Raw genomic sequence first — 20,721 nt, forward strand, 5'->3', positions numbered from 1 at the left:
GAACCGGTCTTCAGGCTTATCATCTCCTCGGCCGTCCAAGAGCTCCGCGCGCAGACGACGACATACGGCTGATAAGCTTACCCAGAATTATCACACCCCGCCCGATAGAGTGTGGTGAGTATCATCACCTTCAAACCTCGGTCGGACTGTAGCGCGCCAGTATCCCGCTCAGAAAGCACTCAGATTCGGTTCGGTTCGGAAGCATTTCGCGCACGCGGTTCGCGGTATCGAAGAACCTCTTATCGATCATCGACAATTAGGCAAACCCTGCCTCAGTCAGTCAGTCAGATAGCATACCGACGTCGCGGCGGTGGTGGTAGCAAGTGATTCAATTGTCAATAACCAAAACCGGCGAACATTACATCAGCGATTGGGCAAACATTCCGAACAGCTAATACCTGTGGTGTGCGGGTCATCGATAGAAAGTGACGAAGCGTGAAGAGGGATATTACTAGTGTTGCGTAGATAGCTTTCCACGAGTTTCAGGAGCGGCGTCAATTCCCAACTGATAAGGAACCTGGGACAACCCAACAAGTGCCGTGGCAGCGTTCTATTCGGAGCCCAAAAGTGTGCTACTAATAACCAATCGGGGCGGGATAAAATGTGAGTGTGATCAATAAAAGCTGGGTGACAAAGTCGTTTGGCGTTATCTTTGCGTGAAGGCTTCGCAAAGTGTGTGTCAACAAGCGACCCAACCTAAGGCCTGGATACGTACGCACGGAACCCGGTGGACTTATCTCGAAACGCAAACAGTTGCCCAATTACACAATATTATTCGTAAGAATGGTTGCTCAGCGAGTGACGACAGCGGTGATGGTGTTAACAGTGATTACGGTGGGGTTGCTCCTGGCCTCGAAAGTCCGGGCACTACCATCAGCAATCCTCCTGGAAGGAAGCGGAGACTACGATTACGATTACAGTTCAGAACCGGTTAGTGCCAGTAAACCGCTTATGAAAGTTTCTAGTGACGATGATGTGTTAGATCCAATTGAAGACACTTCCTATCCGGAAGATGACGACGAATACGGGACACCCTTGAACATATCCGTGGCTAAGCCACCGCTGGAGATAGTGGTTCCAGAGGTGGACAGTGACAGCGAACCATCTTCGCTAGGGTCCACGGAAGAAAGTGCAACTAATCTGGTGGAAACGCCAGTTCGTTTCGGGTTGTTGGAAACGTTCGAATCGGATGAAAGTGCTAAATTGAACACAACCGTAACAGTGGATCACATCCAACTGGCCAATGCGCCACGAGGAGATCTGGCCGTCACACCGGCGCCGGATTGTCGAGGATTCCAGGTAAATATAGCACCGTTGAAGGTGTTGCATCGCAAGCTCGTGCATTGATAAGGCCGATTCTTTCGTAGGGTAGCTATTACGTTTACAACGACTTACAATGCATCAATTGAATGATGGTCATTGAATGGACGTGGATTATGAGTAAACAAAGAAGGTTTCGATAATATGTGAAGTAGCTCTTCAGACAAGCCGATGTAGCGATATTTGATACAGGGAAATTGGTTGTATACAGGGCATCAGCATTTTTCATGGATAAACATTGTTCCCATGTCTATGCATTCTAAAAAACACGTACAAATGAATAAACATTACTTGTCGCGTATGTTATCCATATTAATTGATTTGAACAGTTTTTATTTCGTGAAGCAACTTTGACAAGGGTTTTTTTAATCACTGCTCGCTAAGTCTGAACTAGAAAATTGTAACTAGATGAACATCGGTTTTATTTATAGAACAACAGAATTTAGCATATTATCATACGTGGAAACATTTAAAATATATCATGGAAAAAGTATACTTCATGCTTTTAGCTATACTTCATACTAAACTGCATGAAATTCATCAATATAATAAATAAGCTAAGGTAATCACGTATTCTGCACTGTGCTCAGGATGACGGGTTGATCCTCCTGGTTGATCCAGGACTTTTTCGTAATTAATATTCCTTGTCATCCTTGAGCATAAAGTTTCCACCTTCTTGCTTGTTACCCGAAATGCCAATGCAAAATGGTCATTGACAGAGAAAGTTCTCAGTTAACCCTCGAGCAGTCACGTCTTTGACTACCTGCAGCGCCGCCGCGCTCACGCTGTGTACCATAAGCGTGCATTTTTCATGGTGCGTGTACTCAGTATACGACGCGACCGCTCCCGGGTTAATAACTGCGGAAGTGCTCATAGACCACTTAGTTGAGAACCAGGCCTTATTGCAGCTGGGGTGGTACGTCAAAACGACGCATTTCTAAAAATTATGTGTTCGAGCTCATTACTGGAATTTTCTTTAAGGTTTAATGAAAAACCTTTAAATTTTAGATGGATGTCAATGATAGTAAGCTCTTGCGCTGAACAATGAAGACAGCAGAGAAGAACTTTTGCAAATGCACATAGCATATTTTTGAAAAGTATTGTAAAAAATTTCAAGTTTGGAGAGAATTCAATATAAATTTCATAAATAATTGTAATCAACAGTCAAGTTCCAATGAAATAAATATGATTTCACGAAAAAAAAATTGGAAGTTATGTAATAGTGTGCTTCAAAAAAAAACCAAAAAACTCTATTTTAGCACAACTTTTATACATTCATTGTACAGGCATACCTCGATTGTACGTACACCACCGCTTCGTTTAGTGTACGTACTATCAAAACGTAGGGGGGGGGGGGGGGGGGTAAGACGGACCGGGTGGGTAAGACGGACCACTGACTAGTTCTGTCACTTAAGAGCTGAAATTTGACTTTCTTTTACGATTAACTCTATCTTCTTATCAGTTGATGATTATTGAACCACTCCATGAGAGAATACATATGTCAAAAGTGCAACAAATAATCAATCATTTACCAGGCTACACGCTTTTGTGCTGGGATCTAATTTTGAGGCGGCAATAAATAAGCTTTTTAACATTAAATTGCTAAGTTTTTGCATTTTATTTTGAGTTTCCCAGTAGTTCTAAACTGTTCCGTCCTATAAACAACGAAATTCAGGTAAATTTCATGGATTATGAATAACGGTGGTGGAATGAATATTTTGCGTTGTGTGGGGGTAAGACGGTCCGCCTTGAGGGTGGGTAAGACGGACAGTGTTGGGGTTACTTTGATAGTGCCATGAGAAACACATTAAAACCCACACATTGTTCACAGATTGAAATCTATGGAGTACAAAAATGATTGTGGAAGCCGTATAAAGCATTTCTTATTGATTTTTTGTTGAAAAATTCATTATATTAGAATTTTTGTTGTTGGAACAGTTTGAACTTTGTAAAATTACCAGAGCATTGCATACTGTTAGGCGTTTATCAGTCTGTGGAGGTTTCCAATTTACAAAATAGATTTTAATTTGCAAAAACACCTTTCGCTAGGAGATTTAAGGCCAAATTTAGATTCTACTATGATTGATCTACCGAATACAAACGGCCACAAACATCATTCAACACAATTAGAGGCGTATTAGCTAAATTACCAAACGTGTCCATCTTACCCACCCTACCGGTCCGTCTTACCCACACTGTTGAAAAACATACATTTGGAGATCACTTTTTAATTATCTCAAAAGTCATGGAAAATCAAATTTTATTGCAAAATCGGCTTGCAGACTGTAAAGTACCTTAGTTGAAGTATATATTATGGAGATAAAATTTTAATTATCGCATTGTTTACACTGTCGAAATAGAGTGTTTCCTAATCATGTCCGTCTTACCCCCACCTCCCTACGTACCATCGAATCACAAATTTTTATTTCAAATTTCATTTTCAAATCAAAGAATGTTATTTCTAGAACGTCAGGATTGCCAAAAAAACACATGTGGCCTAAGGGTCCGTTTATTAATTACGTAATTTTGCTTGTTTAGGATCCTATCTTTATCTATTGGAAAAATCTTCTTGTGCTCTGGGGATGCTTCGTAGAGGCATCTCGTCTCTGGAAACTTATATTGATTTTATTTGAGTTATCTTTTCAAACCGATCTAGATATAATTAAATCGATCTTGATCAGTTATATCTTGTTATAGAAACATTCTATAAGTATTTTCTCTTGCATATTTTCAAAATATTCTGAACATTGCTCCTTCTAGGACACCTCCAAGAGTTTAAATTTTTTACGAGACGGGATTCCCAGAGGTATCCCGGAGCTCTTGGAGGAATCCCGGAATTCTTGGAAAAATTCAAGGAAAAAATATTTGATGAATCTTAGAAAGAATTCTTGTAGGAATGAATTTCTGGAGGAATCTTGGAATGAATTCATGAAGAAATCCCAGAACTAAATTCCTGGAGGTATTCAGGAAGAAATTCCTGAAGAAATCCTGGAAGTCCCGAAAGTATTACAGAAGATATTCTGGGTAAAGTTTCAGAAGGAATCTCTTCAGAAATCTCTGAAAGAGACCCTGGAATTTCATAAGGTATCGCAGAAGAAACTCCTGGAAGAATCCCTAGGGAATCCCAGAAAGAATTCCTGGAGAGATCTCAGAACCAACACCTAAAGGAATTTCGGAACTGAAAAAAACTTGAAACTTGAAGAAATCCCTAAGCAAGCGAGAACGCGAAATGTCTTTCCCCGAATCCCACAATTCGGGTTCACTCAGAAACAATTGAATTGGTGCAGCCTATAGGACAATGCAAGCCGCGGTTGCTAAAGATTTTTTAATGTTTTGTGACCTTTTTGTTTACGTTCGGAGTTCAAACGATTTCTTCCAGAATTTCTCAAGAAGTCCCCGGAATCCTCCAGGAAATTCATCAGAGATTCTCCCAATAGTTTCTTTTAGGATGTCTCTGGATTTATTTTTTTGTTCTTCCAGATGGTATTCCTGGAAATTTTAGCGACTTCACCCAGAATTTCTCTAGGAGTTCTTTCGGAATTGTATCAGAAATTCTTACCGAGATTCCTTCAAAAACTCCTTGTAACAATCCGTAAGGATTTATTCCTGGAATTTCATACGAGATGTTTCCCGGTGCATCTTCTGGAAATTCTTCAGGAATTCCTTCTAAAACCCTTCCAGAAATACCACAAGATTCCTGACAGTACTAGCTCCTCCGACATCCCTCCAGGAACATCTTTTGTTTTTTTTTCGGGAGCTACTTCTGATTCAAGTATTCCTTTTGGGATTTCTACAATAATTTCACCAGGTTTTCAAGGATTCTTTCGGAAATTCCTTCCGGGATTCCTTCGAGAATTTCTTCTTGGTGACTGTCAGGAATTACTTTTCAGGAACTTCTTCCGGGATCCCTCTAAGATCTTCTTCTAGGAATTGTTTCAGAAACTGATTCCGGGATTTCTTCGAGGACTTTTTCCAGGAAACATCTAAAAACTCTTTTTTGGTTTCTACTAAGAGCTCAGTCAAGAATTCCTGCAAACCCTTCTGGAATTCTTTCAGATGTTTGTAATGGAAATCCCCCTGGAGTTCATTATAAATTTGTTGGAGTATTTTGTTTTTGGAATTCCTCATGTAGATTCTGTAAGATTTTCTTGAATAAACACAGAAAAAAGCAACTTAGTTACAGCTCCCTCCTAGAGGAATTCTAGAATAAGTTTATGGAGAAACCACGGAAGGAATACCTGGAAGAGTTACAGGAAAAAATACTAAGGTAATCCTAGAAGGAGTAATGCTGAAGGAATCTCGAAATTAATTTCTACAGAAATCCAGGAATCTCTGGAAGAATCTCGGGGAACTTCCTGGAACAATCCTGGCAAGAGCTATTGACGGACCCCAGGCGGAACCTCGCAGAAAAAAAAAAACTTCTGGGAAAACCCCAGAGGGAACTTCTGAAGGAATGCTAATTAAACTTCCGGAAGAATTTCATTAAGAGCTTATGGAATTGCAGAAGAAAGCTCTGGAACAAATTTGTGGACAAACCACGAGGAGAGTCCCGGATGGAATTCTTGTGGAATCCCAGAAGGAACTCCATGAGGTGAGCCACCATCAAGTTATAAAACAGCACATGCACGCATACCCCCTATTTTGAATTAAATCTAACCACTCATGATAAGCTGGCAATTTTTTTTTTAATGCGAGAGCTGATGATTTTTTAAGTCCGAATCGTAGCCGCGCAACGACAAAAACTAAGAACATTTTCCTTAGCAATCGCGGCAGTGCCCTACGGTACTCAAAATTGTTTAAATTTCCGAACTCATGGAAAACTGTCAAATATTTTATACGCATCGCAAAAAAAAAAAACCTTAATTCGGCACCAACATTTCAAAAGGGCGTAACTGCTTTTGCAACCAATGCCTTCTCACAGTGCTGTGGGTCGTATTTCATTCATCTCACGCAATTCACATCCATTATTCTAAAGAGGAGGATTTTATCTTTCTATTTGTGCTAGTGGATTGCTCGAGAGGGATGGGATACGCTCCACAGCTTTGTGAGAAGGCATTGGTTGTAAATGCAGTTACGCCCTTTTGAAATGTTGGTGCCGAATTGTTGGAAAACGAAAAAAATAAAACAAATAAGTGAACTGAAATCAATGGTTTGGATAAGTAACTTGATGGGTTTGACTCATGTTTTGGAGAGCAATCTTCGCCGAGAAATTTAGTTTTTTTTTATTACCACACAAAAAAGAGCCATCATGTGCCTTTCTATTCTTTTACAACGTTATATTGGTAAAGAAAGCGTTTAGTTAATAACTGTGCAAGTGCTTATAGACCACTAAGCTGAGAAGCAGTCCTCCCCAGTTGGGATGTAACGCCAGAATGATGATGCCAGATATTATGGCTGGCAGAAAATATCTCTGTAAAGCGAAGAATACTGCAATCATTACATCAAACGTATTCGTTCACGCCTTTCATTTCGCTACATTTTAAAACTGTTCCATGGTCGGTCACAACCCCCCAGGAGGGTCGCCGGCCTTCATCCAGGGGGTCGCGAGGGTCAGTTGAATTATTTACTGTAACAGACAACAAATGACGGAATTTCTATGGTGAGTCGCCGAATGCACGTCAACTGACAAAAGGGGGTCGCACACCTAAAAAATTTGGGTTTACTGAAAATCCGTGTTATAGGAGTCTGCATAACACAAATTCATAGTATCAGAGTCTCTGCTATACGCCTACTAATGATTCGAACTATTTTTTGTAGATTAAAAATTAACTAAATCGAGGCAAAATGTACGTACTATCGAGGGTACGCCTGTAATCCGTTCCTAAAGATACAACTAGCTACTTTATCGGCGCTGCAGTATTGGGGAATCAAAACGACTATTTTAGATTTTTCCTAACGTTTCGAAACTGTTTCGAGTCTTCTTCAAAGGGAAAATTCTGACTTTTCCTGCATTTTCCCTTTGAAAAGACTAGAAATAGAGTCGAAACGTCGGGTTAAATCTAAAACAGTCGTTTTGATTCCCCAAGCCTGCAGCGCCGATAAAGTAGGTAAATCAAACATATCAGTTAAACTCTCTTAAGTACCGTTAAAGATACAACACATCGTAGGATTCCCTACGGGAATTGTGGGAGAAATATGTGGAAGAATCCTGAGAGGAATCCTGACTGGAAGCTCGAAAGGAATCCCTGACAGAATCACAGTAGAAACCCTGGCAGGAATTAGTGGAGAAATCCCGGGATCCGAGATAAATCATTGGCAAATCCCAGAAAGAATCGTTCAAGAAATACCGGCAGGAATCCCAGCACTTATATCGAAAAGAATTCCCATTGGATCCTTTGAATTGGCATTTTTTGACAAGATCTGCTGGCAACCACGAGGATGACACCATAAAATCTTTGATTCGATAATCGCAATGTTTGATGAGATATTTCAGATAATGTTTCAAACCGATCTCGCCCTTCTGACCCATTGTCACCTCCATTTCAAAAGTTCTTTCGTAAAAAAGTACCCCTACAGTTTTTTTGGAAATACTCTTAAAAAGTATTTTCATCAATTCTTCCAAGGATTCCTCAAGAAATTTCACAAAAAAATCTTTTAGAAAATTTGGTATGTATTACTTTAGGAAATCCTCCACGAATATCTTCAGGAATTTGTCCAGTAAATTTTGCAAAAAAATCTCCAGGTGTTTACATTCAGAAACTTAAACATCGATGCCTGTTGAACATACTTAAGAGTTTCTTTTTCAGACATTCTTCCGGGGTCCTTTAAGAAAACAGGAAATAATTTCAATGACAATTATTTCATTGCCCTTTTCCGACTATACCAGTCGGCCAGTATGTCTGAAATAGAAGTTAAAACTTAAAGCATTTGTAGCGTTTAATTGACAAATTGAGAAAAAAAATGTGAAAAAGTTACCACTTGTGCCACAGAACAAGCTACGATTCAGCGAAAAAGAAAGTCAAACTGGATTAGAAACACCACTGCAACAACATCTACTTGGATGCTTTCGACTGCTGAGAATTTGTACCGGGAGACTTTTTCGGCTTTCCGTCTTTAGATCGGTCAGAATCAAAGCATGTTTTCTACGCCCGACGGTTCGATTGTATATTCAATCTTCTTCAAGTGTTAGAAAAGTTGAGTTCTTTGTCAGATGAATTGTTTTCGATAATTTTTGTCAAGCTTTTGTTGTTCATTAATTTCTATTTTACAGGACAAAACGAAAAAACTGGCAACTTTTCACTACTTTGCCTTGTTTCTAACTATTCTAACTATTTTAGGTTTTCAACCAAAATAGTGTCAATGGCTGAACACAATGACAGCTGAATATTGGTCTGAAGTATGGCTTGTTCAACCTCTTTAATCAGCAATACATAGATGGCTGAATATAATATTACCCAAGTAACACACTTGTCACCGAAGAGTCACGGCGGCGCAGGTTTTTGTTGCGCAAATGTCACTGTGACCTACTTTTAGCAAGTAAGTATTTATTTGTTAGAAGTAAGTCACAGTGACTTCTGCGTAACAAAAACCTGCGCCGCCGTGACTCTTCGGTGACAAGTGTGTTACTTGGGTACTTATCTGGGTTACCAGCTGTAAACCATACACCAACATGCAGAATTAATCATCTGTTGTTCAACCTTTAATCAAATAATTTTAGACAGCTGACCCAAGCATGGTTTTCGTGAAGTCCACATCGCTTCTTCAGACTCAATACATACTTAGTTCAACTTATGTTCTTGACTATTCAGACACAGCAAGTAATGTTCTTGTTTTCGAGGATTTGTTACAATTGGGTGTGATGTTGGTTCTAAGGTGAGTAACTTTAAATCAGGAGGTCCGAGTTCAATTCCCAGTTTTCCCACAGATTAGTTTATACATTCCTAAACATCTCTTCTGCAAATAGATGCAGCTAATGGTAAAATAGGCTCTCGAAAGTGTTTTTATTTTATTTTCACACAATAAATAAATTTAATTGATTAAGCGTATACTAAGCCTTAAATCAGCCTTCCAATGAACCTCAAGTCAGCTAAAGGTTGAATAAAATTAACAAAGTTAGATATTTAGGAGCTAAATAAAGGATTGTACCTCTTGTGCTCAACTTTTGTTCAAATGAAGGCTGATTTAAAATAGTTGGAAAAACGTTTGTACAGCATCAAAATGTTGATTGATTGATTGATTTGTCTTTATTAAAGAGACTTTCAGCCCTTGTCAAAATGTTACCTGAGGAACTCGAAATTTCCTAATTTGTCTTAGCTTTCGATAGGAAGAAACTTCCTGTAGGAGTTCCTGGTGAAATTTCAGTAAAAAGTTCTGGATGAATTCTTGAATGAACTCCTGGAAGAATCCCTGGAGGAATCCCTGAAGGAATTCCTGAAGGTACTCCTGGAGGAAACCTTGAAGAAATCCTGGAAGAATCCCTGGAGGAACTTCTGGAAAAATCTCTGGAGGAACTCCTTGAAGAAACACTAGAGTAGCTCCTGGAGGAATCCCTAGAGGATCTCCTGGGGGAATCTCTGGAGGAACTCCTGGATGAATCCCTGGAGGAACTCCAGGAAGAATCCCTGGAGAAACTCCTGGAGGAATCCCTGCATGAACTCCTGAAGGAATGCCTGGAGGAATCCCTGGACGAACTCATGGAGGAATCTCTGGAAGAAATCCTGGAGGAATCCCTAGAAGAATTCCTGGAGGAATCCATGGAAGAACTCCTGGATGAATCCCTGGAGAAACTCCTGGAAGAATCCCTGGAAGAACTCCTGGAGGAATCCCTAGAAGAATTCCTGGAGGAATCTCTAGAATAACTCCTGGAGGAATCCCTGGAGCAGGGGTGCCATATATACAGTTTTATCTATATTATACAGATTTTTGAGCATCCGTACAGATGTCGTTTTATATGAAATACAGATTTTTGAACTAGAGAGGCTATTTTATTTTTGCATGGGATACAGATTTTTCACACAAATTTTGTATGGGATGCAGATTTTTGAAAAGTGCGATACAGATTTTTCAAAAAATCATCTGGCAACCCTTGCCTGGAGGACCTCCTGGAAGAATCCCTGGAGGAACTCCTGGAGGAATCCCTGCAAGAAATCCTGAAACGATGCCTTGAGAAATCCCTGGAGGAACTCCTAGAGGAATCCCTGGAGGAACTCCTGGAGGAATTCCTAGAAGAATTCCTGAAGGAATCCCTGGAAGAACTCCTGGAGGAATCTCTGGAGGAACTCCCGAAGGAACTCCTGGAGGAACTTCTGGAAGCATCCCTGGAGAATTCCTTGAAGCAATTCCTGGAGGAACTCTTGAAGGAATGCCTGGAGAAACTCTTGGAGAAATCCCTGGAGGAACACCTAAAGGAGTCCCTGGAGGAATTCCTGGAGGAACTCCTCGAGTAATCCCTGGAGGAACTCTTAAAGGAATACCTCGAGAAACTCCTGGAAGAATCGCTTGAGAAATTCCTGGTGGAACCTGTGGAGGAATTCTGTAACCGGTTGGTTCCAATCACAGTGGTCCACGAACCAGATTTACGAAGAAAGATGCATTCAACACCTTCAAATGAGCTTTTAGACAAATATGGTCTTCTACAAAGTTGTCCCTAATAATAAGGCCCTCTTTCCAATGTGCATGGAAATTAGGGTGTTCCATATTTTCAAAGAAATTGGTAAGCAAACTTTTTTATTTGCAAGAATAACTATATACATTTTTCGGGAAAGTTGTAGATCTATCAATTTTGAGCAAGTTTGCTGAAGACACTTTTTATGTAGCTTTAAAATTGACTGATCTAGTGGTATTTTTCTGAATAAGCTTAGAGTGGTTCAAGAAAAACCCGTTTTCAGTCGTTAACTTTTTCTGTTTGAACTTTTCATCAAAGTCGCCCAAGAAACACTTGTAGAGCATTTGAAGACGCGTCGTTTCGTGCGCTGAGATGGTCGTTACTCTTTTGGTTCTCAAGTTGCAGGTGTTTTTCTTAAAAAATCATAGTTTTTGAAAAAGGTGTTATGACGAGTTGGGGCATATATAAAAAATATCTTTTGCCCGCATTCAAAAGAAGAAATGTTGTTATAAAACATATCAAAAAATTAGAGGGGTGTTATTTTTGTAACTCAAGTGAAAAATACTTGAAAAGTGCCAATTTTTTCTAGAAAATCATCTATATCTTTTGAACGGAATGACGTAGCAACATTCTCAGCACACAAAAATGCGCGTTTTTGGAAGCTCTAAAAGTGGTTCTTAGGCGACTTTGGCGAGAAATTTGAAACAAAAAAGTTAAAGCGTAAAAGAATCCTGCCACAAAAGTTCAGCTTATTGGACGCAGTGGCTTAAATTCCCCAACAGGGGAGCAAAAAAAAAAGAATCCTGCAGAAATACTTCAAATTATTCTTGATTGAATTATGGGAGGAATTTCTAGTGAAATTCTAGAAGGAATCCATTGAGCAATCCCCGAAGGAATCTCTGGAGGAATCCATGGTGGAATCACTGAAGGCAGCAATAGGCAAATTCCTAGAGAAATTCTTCGATGCATCCTTGTAGAAGTCTCTGTAGGAATGTCTGAAGAAATCTTGGAAGGACTTTCTAAATTATTTTCCTGAACAATGCCTCAAACACTCACTAAAGGAACATTTCTATTCACACCTTGTCTTCAAAAATGGTTTAAGTGGCGATTTTCTGAAAGTCCTCGCCAAAAAAGTAAGGAAAATGCATTTGATTACTCTGCCGTGTGCAGCATAGTTGTCCCATGTTCCAAAACAGCAAACTGAGAAAAACGCGTTTTAAGTTTCAGCATTGTTTCCATCTCTACGGACAAGTGCAATAAAAACACAAAATGAATCCACCATCATAGCGTTAGAATTGGTATTTATCATTGAAGTTTGAACAAAAAGTTTCATAAACATACAATTTACTTTGATTATTTAAAGAAAAACTCTAGTGAGACTGTTATGCCGATAAATCTAGCAATTTTCGGGATTTTCTCGGCATAAACTGTCCCATGTCATGTGAGATGTTCAGCATAAGCTGTCCCATGTTGTAATTTTCATCATAAGCTGTCCCATGTCGAGTTTTGCAGCATAAGCTGTCCCATGTTGAATTTTACAAATGATATCAGGATTTCCGGAAAATGTTCAGGATTCCCTCAGAGATGCTCGGACAGCTTTTTATGCGTATAAACTGAACATGATATAGCTTTTGAGAAAAAATAAATGAACATGGGACTGCATATGCTGCAAAATGGAACATGGGACAACTTATGATGACAAAACTGAACATGGGACAAATTGACTTGATGTTGTTTTCATGGAGTTTCTGAACAAAGTATACTAATCGAGAGTAGATTCTGAAAGTATATGCGAAATAGACCTTTTGATGATAAAAAGTCAAAATCGCCAAAAAGTAACATGGGACAACTATGCTGCACACGGCAGACTCAAATTGATGAATCCCCCGTTAGTTAGAGCCACAACATGTTTTATGCAATTCTGTATCATAATTTATATTTTATTTAACTCATTTCGGTATCATAATGAGCATTTTTTCCGAACTGGTTTATTATGCAACTGAAATGAGTTGAGAGGAGATAGAGGAATGATAGAGCTACAATTTACAGTTATAAAAAGTTGTGTGGGCCATATTGATTTTCATCGCCATCTTTGATTTTCATACTAATAGTTATTTATGTAATGAGTTGCAAAAAGTTGATTTTTTCAGCACGAGTCGTACATTTATCCAACGAGGCTTGCCGAGTTGGATAAATACGAAGAGTGCTGAAAAAATCGAGTTTTGCAACGAGTTCCATACAAATTTTTATGCAATGATTTTTTCATAATGCAACCCATTTGAGTTGCATAATGTTCATAATGCAACTCAAATGAGTTGCATTATGAACATTATACAACTATTTTTCATTATGCAACTCATTTCAGTTGCATAATGAGCCAGTTGGGAAAAATTGGTTATTATGATTCCAAAATGAGTTATATGAAATATAAATTATGATACTGAATTGCATAAAACTTTTTTCATCATGTTGGCAACCACCGATTTTCACAAATTTTGCATCAATTGAAAGCTGAGACATTTATACACAACATTAAAAAATAGCGATGTCTTTTTTTCCTATCAAAAGTTATCTGCAGTTTTGTAAATCATTCGTAAATAAATTGCAAGCAGCTTTCGAACAAATATAAAGTTCTCTTATGATGAATGAAAATGTACTTAAACTGATTGCATTAAATCTACATAAAGGTACAATTCAGAGATTTTCATTAAGGACTACTTGTATCACTCACCCTTGGGGGTAATTCGTAAAAAAATATCCGGATTTTTCACGTTTCGGAAATGCTCAATGCATGCGGAAACAGCGAACTTCCCTTCGATTTTCTCCGTTCGTGGATTTTGTTAGATACTGGTAAAGTAAGGCTTGATATAAGTAATGATGATACCCCATATGTCACTGTCATGCTGTCGGTGCGCCAGTGATATATGATTTGTTGAATTGAAATTTAAGCCAATATGCAGCCTAGTCTACCACACAACATTTCTTGTAAACCGTTGTTGGCGATAAGCATCTCCCCACGTTGAATCACCGAGGAATGCAACGATGACGACGAGTGTCAGGTACTTTCCGCCTTATCAATGACCACGTTCTCCGCGATTATCAGTCCGCGTCAAAATATCACCGCTGCTGTAATCCAGAAACCGACATTAATTTCTCGTTCCCCCATTGATTCGCAGAAACTGCCGACTCAGCCCCGGTTCATCAACGGCACGTTCAACGTAATCAGAATGTGCTGTCCACCGGGCGAGAGCTTCCTCTTCGGCGATAAGAATCGACCGGTGCACTGCGCGCCTTCGCCCGGGGCGGCCTGGGATTCCTTCCAGGTGGAGGCCATCATCGCTCGGTTCTTCCATGGGTGCATCGAAGATCTGGAAGAGGAGTCACCCCCGTTGGGGATGGTTTACGGGAATCCGTGCCCGACCGAGGGTGGTCTGATACGGTTCGGAGCTGAGGAGAGTGATCGGTTGTACGTGATACAGAATGGGTCGTTGTTGGTGGTTAACGAATTGGCCGAAGAGTACGACCTTTTCAATAGCTACTGCCTGGATGTGGATAGAGTTAATAGGACGCTGAATGGTTACGTGTGTCCTTCGGAGTTCCGGATTGGGCGGGACATTTTCAAGGGGCAGATGATGGCGTTGGCGCTATGCTTGGTGTTTGCCATTCCATTGCTGTTGGCTACGGCGTTCTTCTATGTGGCTATTCCGGAGTTCAACGACATTCATGGAAAGGCACTGACGCTGAATTGCATCAACTTTGCCGTTGCATTGCTGCTGGAGAGTATTTTTCAACACCAGAGTCGGGGGAATGGATCTACTGATGGTAAATTTATTGCAAATACTGATATTTTTGTAGTGTTTATTGATGTTTCTTGTTGTTGTAGATACAATCGTAATGGCAAACTATGCGGAGTACTTTATTCTGGCAACATTCTTCTGGCTTTTGGTGAACTGCATGAACAACTGTGTTCATGCTTGGTAAGTATCTTCATTAAGACTCCATCCAGTCATCATGTCGTTTTACTATTGGAAAATCATGAAAAAGATATGCTGGATGAATGCTCTTCGAACTTACAGTTTATCAAATTTATATTTCCATAGGTACTTTTTGCCAAACGGAATTCAAGTACGAATGAGAGGCGAAAAGCGGACTTTCCTTCTGTACATCACCTTCGCACAAATGGCACCCTTGGCAATCATCTTATTACACGCGCACTCTGGGGGTAACATTTGACAAGATTCTCTAAAATATCAAACTCTGACCAGCATTCCTTCTAGATACCACCTCCCTGAAGCACTACTTCTTCCTGCCGATCATTGTGATCATAGCGTTGAACATCATCAGCTTCTTCATCACGTTCTGGGGCTTCCAGCGAGTCAGTGACATCCAAATTCAGCACTTCACCCTCCGGGGTCGACTCAGCAATGGAGGCGAAGCAGCGAACGCCATCCTGGCCAAACTGCCCGACATCCACACGGCCGACGTCGAAAAGGTCAAATACATGTAAGTTCCTTTTAGACAAATATCATCCATGAACCCCGAATTACAGCTCCCTTCTTAATTCCAGGGCCAAATACACCGCGTTGCTGTTCATGGTCATGTCCGGGGTGTGGGTCATCACGATAGCCACCTACTACACAACCCGAACCATTCCGATCCTGTACGACATCCTGTTCGGGTTGCAGGGAATTCTGATCTTCATCATCTTCATCTGTTTACCCCGGCCGTTCCGGACGGTGAAGGCATGGTTCCAGAAGCGGGAACTGTGCGGATGCCGGGAAGATCCGGATGCCATAGATTTGCGACGGGGACGAGGCGCCCGGCATTACCGGGTTGATGGTGGTAGTCACGCTGCCAATGGCAAAGAAACTGTTCCGCTGAATAATGCTAAGGCTTCCTAAGTTGGTGATGCGGGGAAGGGTTTCTCCAAGCTTCGAATTTCAGTATTTAGGTTATAGGTTATTTATAGATGATATCAGAGTTAATGTTTTATTTTAAGACTTTAAATGTTGATCATCAGTGGTTTTAACGTCTAGTTGATAGGCTTACAGATTGTCTTAATCAAATCATGCCATGCACTTTTATCCATGTTCAAGTAAGTAAGACAATTCTTCTCATTATTTCATTCATAACCTTAAAAAAGTGTTACGCTGACGCTTAAAAATGTTCAAATAATGTTACAATGCCTCGTCATATGTCGAATAAATAGTGCTATTATGATGAAATATTTGGCTTAAACATGAAGAAATGTTCGTTACATGACTCGGTTTGAAGCTTTTAGGAAATCTCAGGAGCGTTTCAGGGGTTCCAGAGGCGTATCTGGTGAACTCAGTGGGTTTCAGGGGGACTCAAGGGGTAACATAAGATCTCAGGGGCACTTGAGAGGATCTCAGAGGATTTTCAGGGGATTTCAGAAGGTCCCAGGCGGGTGAATTCACTGGGGTTTCTCTTAACACGCTCAGTGTAGAGCTGTGGTGCGAGCTTCCGGAAGTTCAAAATGACATCGATGAAATTTCAACATCCTTCTCAACGAAATATTCAATAAATACGATAATTTGATGGTGTAAAGAGCCGAATTCAGGGGTGTTTTTAGGGCTTCCATTGAGTTTCAAGGGGGCGAAGGTTCCAGGGGGTCTCATTTACGCTCTAGGGAGTCTCAGAGATATTCCCAAGGAGCCTCAGGGAGTACCTGGAGGTCTCAGGAGCGTTTCAAGGGGTTTAAGCGGGGTTTCGGAGCATTCACGGGGTCTCTGAGGCCCTTCAGAGATCTGATGAGCGTTCCAGGGGGTCTTATGGGCAGAGATGCCATATATACAGATTTATCTTTATTTTGTATACAGATTTTTTTAACATCCGTACAGATTTCGTTTTATGTGAAATACAAATTTTTGAGCTAGGGAAGCTATTTTGAATTGAAAACAGATTTTCAAAAAAGTGATACAGATTTTTCAAAAAATCATCTGGCATCCCTGCTCATGGGAGTTTAGGGAGACTCATGGGGCGTTTCATGCGGTACCAGCGGGTTTTAGCGGGGTACCTAGAGGTCTCAGGGCAGGAGCCTTTCAAGGGAACTCCAGGAACCATCAAATGGATCATACGGATTTTCTGGGGAGTTCAGGGGATTTTCAGAGGCCTTTCAGGGTGTCCCAAGCAGTCTCCCACGAACTCAACTCAAGTTCAACTTCTGCACATTTTCTCGTACTTGTGCTGAACATCAAACGCCAAACAACGCCGTGCGGCCGTGTTTGCTAGCGTACTCCGTACGGAAGCGTACTCAAGTACAAAGCTTGTGTACGTATCGAAGTACAAAACGCTAAATCGGCATTCGGATTGGTGAACAAGTGGTATTAAACTGTCAATCGTTTTTCGAAAAAGTTTTTTGTAGGATCGCTTCCCACTTCGTTTCACGTGATACTCATGTACTGTACACATGTTCGTTCTTGTGTTTCAAAGTGCACGTTTGGGTACAAATTTATGTGTTACGGTTTAAACACGAAGTAGGAGTACAGGCGGAGTATAAATACAGCAGTACTTAGCGACTTCAGTGTTCGTTTGGGAAGACTGATCTCAATGGACAGAATGGGGTTTTCAAAAGAGTTCCAGCGGCCTTTAAGGGTGTTTCAGAGGCGTTCAATGATGCCCCAAGGAGTTTCAGAGGATATTCAAAGGTGTTTCAGGGGATCTGACAGGGATTCAGAGGGTTCACAGGGGTGTCAAAACGGTTAATTGGGGCTTCATGTGGTTTACAGTTTAACGGAGTCCTAGAGAGGATCAAGATGGAGCCATTTTAAATGCGCCTGAAACCAGGGGACTGTTATGGTTTTCTTACCCCGCATTAAAACTATGCTGCTCTGTTGAAAGATAGGTTGTCAGCTTGAGCCCTACGCTTGAGTCACAGTTATGTTGGCTACGATAACATTGCATTGGTGAGATAGGGATGCCACTTCCTTGCCTGAAACCTTTTTTAACATCCACAAAAGGATCCCAAACCCCCCCCCCCTAAAGCGACCCTGAAAACCCTTTGAAACACCCGTGAAATGCTTCGAAATGCCCATGAAACCTCCATGACCACAATGAAACGTCCCTGAAATTTACGTAATCAATTTGAAATGCCCCTGAAACCTATTAAGAATCATTACACAGCGCAACATTTTTTTGTTTCAAGAGCAAACTTATGTGTTTCCGAAGGATTTTGGGCCGCTGAATCCGAATCCGGGCTCAGATTTGCTCCAACACGTCACAATTTTGAGCTATACCTCAATTTATAGGGCAAAATATGCGTTTTTGGGCTTTTTTGACTGCAAGCCATTAAGCTTGGAAATATTTTTTTAAGCAATCGAAAGGTTAATTGGTCAATTAACACCCAAATTAACGACTCATGCAAAATATGTCGTTTTACCAAATCAAATTTGATAGATTTAAGCATTTTATGTTAGTATGAAAACTTGCATGCAACTTTTGAAGGATGACTTGTATGGGAAATATCGTACCTAACATAAATCGCTTAAAACTATCAAATTCGATTTGGTACAACGAAATATTTTGCATGAGTCGTTAATTTAGATGATAATTGACCAATTAACCTTTTGATTGCTTAAAACAAATATTTCCTTGCTTAATGGCTGGCAGTAACAAAAGCCCAAAATCGCATATTTTGTCCTATAAATTGAGGTATAGCTCAAAATTGTGACGTGTTAGAGCAAATCTGAGCCCGGATTCGGATTCAGCGGCCCAAAATCCTTCGGAGACACATAAGTTTGCTGTTGAGACAGGCAAAAAGTTAATTTTTGTTACGCTGTGTTATCTGTTCTGTGGCTTAGTTGGTTAAAGCGCTGGTCTAGCATTACGGAGTCGTGTGTTCGAGTCCCACCAGAACGCGATTTATTTTCACGGATTTCATCTCGCAACTTGTTAATTAGCAACATTTCGTGCCTTCTAATTACAAGTTTTTTCCAGTATGTGTCAGACATACCAGCAAATCTGATAAAATGCCACTTAGGGGCAATATGTATCATCGTACTCTTGCTTACGTCGCATGGTGCAGTTCTTTATTACACCAACGAACTTAACCTCAAAATGATTGACAATTCTCAGGTCATTATAATTATAATTATAAGAAGTTAATTGTCGTTACACAATTGACCACGTTCAGGGATCCGTGGAATCGAGAGATCCAAAGAGATCCAAAATCGGACAAGCCACAGATTTTTGCGAGCTGTCCAAAGTTTGGGGTTAAAAACTGACCCCAGGGTCTTACATTTTTTTTAGGGACTAAGGAAGGTTAACCCTCGAGCAGTCACATCTTTGACTACCTACAGCGAAGCCGCGCTCACGCTGTGTACCACATGCGTGCATTTTTCATGGTACGTGTACTCAGTACACGACGCGACCGCGCCCGGGTTAAGAGTGTCAATGCGAATTCGTAGGGGATGCCTACAAGATCGTGATGGCCAAGACAAGAGGTGTAATGGCTCCAACAAAGCAGTCTGCAGAAAAGATCGCAATCCTTGGCCACCTTTCGTAGTATCGCTGGGGGCTGGGGCTAGTGAAAAGGGGAGGGTCACCGATGAGGAACTTTCGGGAATTACAAAATCCCTAAGCGTAGGTAAGGTCCCAGGTCCGGTCAGAGTTCCAAACCTGGCCTTAAAAGTAGTTAATTCAGAGCCTCTCAGGGTGACAGAGGTTTGGAAGCGACAGAGCCTGGTACTATTGCCAAGTTCGGCATCCGGAAAGGGAGGTCTACAGTTGAGGCTATATTGTCGGTTAAAATAACCGCCGAGACAGCGCTCCAGTGAAATAGGATTGACTACTGTGCAGTAGTGACTTGCTCTTTCTGCTCCAGCGTCTGGGGATACCTGGGAAGCTTCTTCCAGAATCGAGTACTGGTTTACAGTTCACAGTGATGAGTAGAAAGTGCTTTCAAATAACTTCAGGAGTCCCACAAGGTTTCATCCTGGATCCAGTGTCATGAAATGTCATGTACAACAAGGTGTTGAGATTAAAGTTCCAGGTGGGCGTTGCCTTCGTCGGCTTTGCTAACGTTGTTACTGCTGGAGTTCTACAAATGAATCGATCGATGTAGTGGAATCAACTGCAGTCCACTCGATCAGCGTTGTAGAGTCGTGGATGAACTCCAGAAAATTGGAATTGGCTCACCACAAAACTGAACTGTCTGTTGTTAACAACCGGGAGTTAGAGCAGAAAGTGGTGATTTGCGTAGACGAATGCACTATTACTTAGAAGCGCCACGTCAAACACTTGGAGATGATGATCGACGATAACCTTACCTTTGGTTCGATTGCTACGTTGATTATGCCTGCAAGAGGGCCTTCACAGTTATAACGGCAATTTCCCGGATGATGTCCAATAGCTTTGCACCAGAAAGCGCAAGCTTCTTGCTAGTGCCACTCTGTCCAAACTAAGCTATGGTGGCCTGGCTTGGGATACGGTACTAAATAAGTACCGATAGCTACCGTGGTAAGCTGCAAAGCACTTAGAGGCTAATATGCCTGAGAGTGCGTACCGTACTGTGCCGCACGATGCGCTCTGTGTCATCACCCGTATAGTGTCTATCGACATCCTTATCTAGGAGGATACTTCAAAATGCGCGGTACCCCGAGCAGAAGTGCATACCTTACAAATACCATGCGAAGAGCAACATGTGTTCTAATACCTAAAACTGTTATTGCTGCGTTATTCTACGAAATGTTATGAGAACATAACAATAACAGTTGGAGGTATTTGAGCAGAGTTTGGTATTGATGTAGTATTTGTTGGTTTAGCAGTGAAAATAACCGAAGAACAAGATTTGCTATTACATCATGAAGTTATCGAATAAATGAAACATTTAATAACAA

General features: G+C 40.8%; 1 protein-coding gene across 1 annotated transcript; it reads left to right on the plus strand.

Annotated features, from left to right (window-relative positions):
- Positions 1-136: 136 nt before the first annotated feature.
- Positions 137-16,089, plus strand: LOC109426511 (probable G-protein coupled receptor Mth-like 14). The gene is made up of 6 exons (XM_019702035.3): positions 137-1,299; positions 14,041-14,686; positions 14,748-14,841; positions 14,965-15,086; positions 15,142-15,367; positions 15,432-16,089. Exons 1-6 carry the CDS (start codon positions 784-786, stop codon positions 15,763-15,765), a joined length of 1,938 nt encoding a protein of 645 aa, XP_019557580.3. The 5' UTR covers positions 137-783; the 3' UTR covers positions 15,766-16,089.
- Positions 16,090-20,721: the final 4,632 nt, after the last annotated feature.

Source organism: Aedes albopictus, chromosome 3 (genome assembly GCF_035046485.1).
Source record: "Aedes albopictus strain Foshan chromosome 3, AalbF5, whole genome shotgun sequence".
Classification (NCBI taxonomy): Eukaryota; Metazoa; Arthropoda; class Insecta; order Diptera; family Culicidae; genus Aedes; species Aedes albopictus.

Coding starts and splice junctions, on each gene's coding strand:
- LOC109426511 (XM_019702035.3), top strand. CDS start 784: ATGGTTGCTCAGCGAGTGACGACAGCGGTGATGGTGTTAACAGTGATT. Junction 14,687..14,747: donor GGGGAATGGATCTACTGATG/GTAAATTTATTG, acceptor TTGTTGTTGTAG/ATACAATCGTAATGGCAAAC. Junction 14,842..14,964: donor AACAACTGTGTTCATGCTTG/GTAAGTATCTTC, acceptor ATATTTCCATAG/GTACTTTTTGCCAAACGGAA.